The sequence below is a fragment of the Strongylocentrotus purpuratus genome, unplaced genomic scaffold, assembly GCF_000002235.5.
Source record: "Strongylocentrotus purpuratus isolate Spur 01 unplaced genomic scaffold, Spur_5.0 spur5_scaffold_8, whole genome shotgun sequence".
Classification (NCBI taxonomy): Eukaryota; Metazoa; Echinodermata; class Echinoidea; order Camarodonta; family Strongylocentrotidae; genus Strongylocentrotus; species Strongylocentrotus purpuratus.
Window position 1 is genome coordinate 9,543,520 of NW_022145614.1, and position 8,520 is coordinate 9,552,039.

Below are 8,520 nucleotides of genomic sequence, written 5' to 3' on the forward strand. Positions count from 1 at the left end.
GCTTCGCCACGGTTCAGCAATTATTTACTTTTAATTTGTCTGATGCTAACAGGTTGTATGTAGACAGCTGAACTATGCCTCGGGTCAGTATGCGAAGATCCTGGATCCTTCAGAGTTTCCTAATAGCTCCGGCCTGATCGCATTCAGCAACGTCGACTGCGATGCCAACCACAGCAGCCTGAGGGAGTGTCAATATGGTGCCTGGGGAGAGCGAGACTGCATGCACGATCAGGACGTCGGAATCGAGTGTTTATATTACGAAGGTGGGTCATTTCGTTCAAAGCAACCTAGATGAAGTAGATGCTTGAGCGCCAATAGACTTTTTTAAATTTTGGATTGTCGGGCCAAGTTTAGGGTCAGCAGATTAAAACAAAATGTCACACTGATTTATTTGCTCATTTGTTATGTTTGTTTGTTTGTTTTTGTGGGGGTGGGGGTGGGGGCGGGGGCGGGGTCATCTTTTGTTACTGTTTTGTTGTTGAAATGTAATTGTTAGTTTTTTTTTATTCAGTCCATGGACTCCCTTTGAAAGAATAAAAGAAACAATCCCAGCCGTTTTGGCTGAAGCGAGTTACAATGACTAAATAAATACAATGAAATGAAACTAGGAAAAAAGTAAAACATAAAAAAAAACAAAAAAACAAGTCGAGTGCGCATGATTTTCTTTCTTTCTTTCTTTGTCCTAGACTTTATGGACTTGATTGTGCCCCTGCCATGGATTGTCCCGTGTTCTCTTTTACTTTCATTTCTAGTGTCAACATAGATGAAAGAAACGAGAACCCCCCCCCCCCCCCCCCCCACTCCCGGCATTATCAGCAAATTGAAGTTAGCTTGCATGTAGATGGAAATGCAAAGTTGCAAGAATGTGTTGATCTAACACACTGACATTCTCTTTAAATATTCCTATCACAATGCAGAACCTGATGATGCCATACCAGTCTGGGAGATAGCAATTATCGCCGTCATTGGTTCGTCAATATTCCTCATCCTCATCGTCCTTGCTATCTACTATCGAGGGCGCCCTCGCCGTCGTGGCTCCTCCCCCACCCACACCGCATCACGTGATGACCATGGGTACATCCATAATCCTGCTTTCGACATGACCGAGCCCCCGCCAGACTACCGGCCTTCCACGCCACCGCCAACCGAGTCGCCGCCCTCGTACGAGTCGGTGGCCATGCCTCCCTACAAGCCGAACGAGGACGCCGCCCCTCCTCAGGTTGACGAGGATAACCGTCGTGGACAAGATCAAAATGATCAAAGAACTATACTTCAAAACGGTGCGATGTCTCGTGGTATGTATTAAAGGACTGATTCAATGTACATTTGAACTGAAAACATATAATGATTATATCATGGGTGTTTTTAGATCCACGATGGAAAGTTCGCAACCCATGCAGAAAATATCGAGAGTAATTTATACGTACAATAGAAGACGTGATATCATGCATGTATGTGAAAGTAAATCTAAATACCTACTAGGCCTATTTGTGCGTTTGTAAGCCAGAATAAATGTTGTCAAATCGTGGTTATATATACATATTATGATAATATCTGTAAATATGATTATGATTTTGTGCCATGAGATCCACCAACGTGCCCTTTGAATTTATTTGTAGGCTAATGATTGAATGTAAATACTCTACATCGTAAAAATATATTGTATAACAGTATACTTTTTCAAAAGATAGATTTCTACGTAATAGCCATATTTCATTATCTATTATGTTACATTTGAAAAAAAAGTTGCATATCACAGAATGATGGACAGAAATTAATATTTATCCCCCCTCAAGAACAAAAAACAAAAACAAAAAAGGTGAAAAGGCCAGTCAGCCAGAAGCCATTCCACTTTGCCGTCAAATCAATTAATCTACAAACAGTCTGAAATATATTTTCGTGTGACGTGTACATCTCGTTTTTGGTTTTACTGTATTTTACTGATTTTCCGAATTAAAGAAATAACAAATTTAGTCTTGTCGGGAAAAGCGTAACTGAGAGTTTAATGTTTAAATGCTCATGTTTTGTTTGATTATCTACATGTGCATAATGTACTGACATTTTTTCTAAATTTGTCTTGTTGTAAGAATGTATTTACGTCACTTTAGAGAGTTATATACCCTGCAAATATCACTAATTTCTATTGCTAAATGTATGAACAATAAAGATGAAACTTTTAATATGAACCTTATGTCGTGCCTGTACTCATATACGTAGAAGCTGATGATCACTTCATATTAAACATTGATACACTGACTCAAACAATCTATTTCGGTTTACAAGAATTATAATCGCGTACAAAGCTGGACTGCATGACTGCTCTGAATACGGTATAGGTCACCATTATCAGGGACTCCCTGCCATTACTATAATCATTGGCGTAGCCATGCATGACCTCAATCATTTGCGAATCGGGGAGTGTGGATAGGATTTTTCATTTTCTTTTTCCTCTCTCCCTTCGTCCTCCCTCTATTTTTTGCTTTATCCCTCCCTACCCCCTCACTCTCTCTCCTTCTCTCTCCGTCTCTCTCTCTCTCTCTCTTTCTCTCCCCCGCCCTCCTGTCTGTCATTCCCCCACATTAATTTGATTAGGTTTTATTTTATTTGATTTGATTCGAGCCGACGTTTTCCGATCCGCGTTATTGCAAAATCGTGTCCCCATTATGGCTCCTTTACCTCATAAAACATTACCAACCTGTTATAAGATAATAAATCCGGTTACCGAACTTATACCAGTCGTTTTATCTTTGTGAGTGTGTTTTAGTAAACAAAATAATATGCATACTTACGTGCGTTTAGAGAGTTTAAATCTGATGAGAAACGTTGATGGAGGTTAAACCAAGATTATCCATCTAAATTCATGTATGCACATTTTCCCCGATAAAAAACCACTTACTTCCCATAGTGACTGGATCAAGTAAGTCGATGCATGTAGTTACATGGATGTGATAGCCACCTATTGTTACGTCTTTATCCAACACCCGATTGTTAGCCGGAACTACGGGGTATAACCTGGATTAAAATAAAGATAGGACAATTCATATGCACGCTTTAGAAATGTTATCACATTATTCAATATTTTCTTTGGTTAAGCTGCAATAAAAAGGCCTATACAAATAAACTAATCAATCAAATAATGATAATCACAACTATGATGATAATTATAAATATATCATTGTTATAATAATAATATTAATTTTAATAACAATAATAATAATTATTATTATTATAATATTATTATTAAAATAATATTATTATTATTAAAGTTCAGTTTCCAAATAACCAGAGTTTGTTTTCAGTGACAATGTAAAAACCAATTTACTAATTTCTATTTGGGGGCTACGAAAATAGATATGTACATTTTTGGACGGGAGACTCAAATGCTATGAAGTCAAAATTATTTCTTATTTTCTTAAACTTTGTAGTCTTTTTGAAGCATCTTGGGCATAAATTTAATTCAGTAATTGAGAATCATGTAAAATACAATGAGAAATTTGAAGAGAATGTGTATTGTGTAGCCCTCGTTACTTTCGTAATAGTAGGGTACCAAAATAATATAGATGAGATAAGTCTGTAAAACAGGAGGCGAAGAAGAGATGTGTGATGGTTAAACTCGTGAAACGGACTGCCTTTTAATAACAAGTAATAATAATATATAACACATAAACAAACTCACATAATCAAAACACAAATACACTACTATAGTTCCTATCTTACTAATATATGGGTTTACATCCAAACTTAGCCATTAGATGAAATAGCAAAGGAAATATCAACAACATATCCGTTTCCCATTATAAACAAACACAGACTTATCATCCACTAGAAGGGATAATATATAGTAACTATTAACTTAATAACAAATACTCGAAACGTATAACTGCGAAGATAGCCAATATCCCTTTAACCCGACTAAACCTAAATAAAGTAAACAAGACGATAACAAATATGTACTAACTAATTATAACGAAGAAACTATAACTAACCCAACACGAATAGACTAAATATAATGATACATGTCTGACTAATAATATACAACTGGAGACTATTGAAGGATTTATATATTTATATATATATATGTTATTCCTTCGTTAACCGGACATATATTGTGCAAATGAATAGTAATTGATGTCCTCTATATTAATTCATACTGTACAGGGCGAAGTAGATAAGCGTTTTGGACCATAATAAAGCCCACTCATACATATATAATAGTGACGGCTAAAGCATATTTGCTTCATCTACTAATACTATAGTACCTGCTTTATACAGATTACAGAGTTGAGACAAATAAACCTAAAAAGCCCAAAGTTCATCTTTGTCAAGGTAATACTTGTACTGGTACTATTAGTTAAAAGTTGTAATCCTTTCTTTGTTCTCAACGATGCGCTCACTCCCTACACACCGTGTGAACGTACATAGTCTAATCACGCAGACACCAATGTATCGTAGATAAATGATTATAAAGTTATCCGCAATTCCACACCAATCCCTGGTATATCGGAACACATATATTAACAAGATTATTATCTTGGCATGATATTGTAAGATCATAAACAAAATAAACGACATAATAACTAGATACATATTATAAGAAAGTACGGACTTATAGACTAGCAAAATCTGGCCGGTTCAATGTCAAATCGAAGGTTATCTCCTTCTGAGATGGAAATCTCTCAAAACGTTATCAAATCGAATATGGAAAATCGTAATAATATTTCCCCAACTAGAATATGTAAAATGCTAACTAGAATCACAACAGTGGTTCATAAACGACAAAATATTGATAAGCTTATATCTTTAAGAAAGCTAAATAGTTATGTACAATGTGAAATATATATATTCGCGGGTACCATTCACCCATACAGTATAACGCTTCACAAATAGTTGTAAGAAAGCTAAACTTTCTTAACTTAAATTCTTCCCTTAAAACAACGACATCTACAAATGCAAACATCAGAACATATCCAATCATACATCAGTACAACCGCACAAAGTTATATAACATGATAATAATGATTTACTTAAAAATAAGTATAATACAAAATATGGTAAATTACCTGTAAAACAGGAGGCGAAGAAGAGATGTGTGATGGTTAAACTCGTGACACGGACTGCGAGGAGTCAAGCGGGTTCACGAGTTCAAGGTGTTTAGAAACAAAGGGACAAAGGTAATGTTGCGGGGTCACGTGTTAAAAGATATTTGCATAAAGTGAGTCATATAATCCAGCATTCTATGTGGAAACAGGATAGGAGTATGTGACTAGTCTTTATAAAACAGTCACCTGGTTACAATTGTTTGAAAATAAATTAAAACAAAAAAATGTTATGTACAGGCGGAGCTTGGCTAAAAATATAAAATGATCATCTAGGCGAATTCATTTTTGGAGAAGCATTTCAATAGAGATGTTGATTCTTTATAGAACACTGAAATATAACAAAGAAGAATATATTTTTTTTTACAAAGGAGCATAATTGAATAAATACTGTTGCAACTACGTGTATCGCTTCTAATAGTATACCCATGGAATATACATGTGTATTTAAACTTTAATCATAAGTTCATCTTTGGGTTTAGCATATTAAAAGAAATGTGACCTTTTCAGGTGCTCGGTGCTTTAATTGATGATGCCATGAGCTCTGCTCTGCTAGTAGCATATATATATATATATATATATATAAGAATATCAGATCTCAAATGACATTAATGGTCAGCAATCAAGATCCTGTTCCGTTTTATTGACAACAGTTATTTCAGATTTGATTTCGTGTCCTCTTTAATTAAAATCGCTTCTTTTTTTCTTTTTTTTAACTGGCAATATAAAACAATTTTTGTATGCATGTGTTGTTTTGGAAACCAACGTGAAGTTCATTTTATCAGTACTATGCATGATTTTGTTAAAATGTTTTGCAATTGTTTTGCATTATTGTTTGTTAACATATCATGTCTTGGTTGAAGTTAGTTACAAGTTAATATCGTCACTGCACTGTTTTATGTAAATACATTTGTGTTAACTTCTAATTATATATCTCAATTAAAAAGATGAATACAGTATATATTGTATCACTAAAATGCAACCTAATATGTGTTGCAGTCTTTGTTGTGTCGTGTGTTCCACATGCATGTTATGTTCTACAACGTATTCTCACCCTATACCTGCAGTTCAGTAGCGTATCCAGAAATTAACACTTCATGCCCCACATTAGCTTCTTGGCGCATTCAATAGTTCGTCATGAGTGTTTATTGCAACACACAAGAGGGTATAACAATCAACAATAAGATGAACCAATTGCGTGGTGAATTATAACACATATTTAAAAATGGGAAGAGTGAATTAGTTAAAGTTTGTGACGGTATATCATGCATGGCATTAAAGGAATTGAGTACATTTTAAGGGGTGCAATCATCCGCATCCGTGATTGGGGGGGGGGGGGTGTATGTATTTAAAGTTGGTAGCCCCGCTAGCTACAGACACTTCGCTATTCGCAGTATTATTATTATTTGTTTATGTCTTTTTCATCGGTTTTTGGACAATAAACCCCCGGAAAATTACCCCCGAGGACAATTACTCCCCCCCCCCCCCCCCGTGAAATGACGTCAATGAAATATTTAACGTCTTCCGAAAATATTATATTCCTCTTTGTAATGACAGTATGACTCGATGTTAAAAGAATATCGAATCGTTATCATATTGTAAACGCAGTGAACTGATAATACAATACTTGAACGTTCAACTGCAAACAAACATAATTTTAGTTCCTCTACATTTTCTGACGAGACGTTTCCTTAAAGGAAACCTCACCCAAAGAAATAACTTTACTTCTGAGACATTTATTATATTCTTGCCCATTAATCTGCACGATTTCCAACCATAGTGTATGCGAAGAGCATAGAGGCTATTGTTTTTTGTGCTACAATTGCCAGAACGCAAATAGCATAACCAAGTTAGTGCTATTTTTGAGTGAAGGCTAATGAAATAGATTTGTCAACTGCTATATTTTAATAATTTTATATGAAAAATGTATAACAGCATAACTGTAACCCTGTTCTACATTTTTCTAATTCTAAAGTAAAGTTTTTTGTTTTGTTTTATTGAACTAAAAAGACTTTCCAACTAAAACTTAGTGCACGATACATGTAAAACTTCAACTGGTACGTCACATTTTCAAGAAAATGGCTGCGCCCATGTCATGCTAAAAGGCATCACATCATGCCAAGAATATCTCCATTTATATATCTGTTGTATATTTTCGTAAGGAATATTGTACATCGAATGGCAGAAATACATTTCATTTTTTCAGAACACCTACACTTATTCTTTGAGGTGAGGTTTCCTTTAATGCATAACGCTTCTCCCGAGCCGTATTTAGAAATCCAACTTGTAGTTAGATATTATTTTTTGCCCGGCTCTGTCGCATTGCTTATATATACAGAATGTCAACAAAGCGAAGCGGCCGGTTTGTCGGATCAGGAACAAGAATTCAGCACCAATTATGTATACATTTTGAGTCGTTATCAACACATCTTTTTTGTTTGTGTGTTGGAAGGCAAAGAGACCTTATTAAATTTTAGGCGAATAATGTATATATTTTTGTGACTATGAAGCCGATTTATTTCATCAGCCTGGTGGGATTATTCAGCATATTTCCGTACATTACTGGATATTCGGGTGAGTTATGACTCATTATGCATTTCATATATACATGGTAACTCAACGGTTTTGAGATAGAAAAATTGCCGTTGCCTTAAGTATACATTTGTCATGTTTCAGGGACTTGACATAATAATATTTTGCCTGTATACCCGAGATCTAAATATTGGCACTTATTTATGTCTGTGTTTTCTGGATATTAAGGCCAATAGACCCACTCTATTAGTGGGACTACGTGATTTAAATAATGAAAGAAATCCAACAGAGTGTACGTGATAAATGTAACCTGTACATTATATATGCTTTAAACCTAGGAATTTAACAAATAGATACCGCATGAGACTCAACTCCGCGGAGAGGGGAATTTCTAATGTTTTTTCTAAACATCAAGGAATGTAATTGATTGATTGATTGATTAATTTCATTCTCCAAGCCTCCAACATAAAACAATTTAAAAGAATAATAGATTACCTACAATTAAGTCAGCTTGAGCAGGAAAACACACGAAAGCGCGAGAGCTTATTTACAGTGGGGTACCCGACAAACATGTACAAAATAATAAATTAAAATCGTATTATTTACAGACAGATAAGAAAAAAATGATTAAAAGATTAAAGATAATAATGATGATAAATAGTAAATTGAAAATTAAAATAATAACGATACAAATGATAATAAGTACACGAAGAATAAAACGATAACGAAAAAAAAAGGGAGAACAAGAACAAGGAGAAGAAAAAAGGGAAAACGAGGAGGAGGAAGAAGAGGAAACTAATGATGAATATGTTGAATTTCTAAAACGTACAAAAAAACATAAGTAACTATATACAAAATAAAAAAGTATAAATCTGACAGAGAAAAGAATTTC

General features: G+C 34.7%; 1 protein-coding gene across 1 annotated transcript; it reads left to right on the forward strand.

Annotated features, from left to right (window-relative positions):
• The first annotated feature begins 206 nt into the window (after positions 1-206).
• Positions 207-1,306, forward strand: LOC105439419. The gene is made up of 2 exons (XM_030975603.1): positions 207-263; positions 918-1,306. Exons 1-2 carry the CDS (start codon positions 221-223, stop codon positions 1,304-1,306), a joined length of 432 nt encoding a protein of 143 aa, XP_030831463.1. The 5' UTR covers positions 207-220.
• Positions 1,307-8,520: the final 7,214 nt, after the last annotated feature.

What these genes read in the sequence shown, in the direction of transcription:
- LOC105439419 (XM_030975603.1), top strand. Translation starts at nt 221, where the DNA reads ATGCACGATCAGGACGTCGGAATCGAGTGTTTATATTACGAAG. An exon ending in CGAGTGTTTATATTACGAAG is followed by an intron (nt 264 to 917) that starts GTGGGTCATTTC and finishes ATCACAATGCAG; the next exon opens with AACCTGATGATGCCATACCA.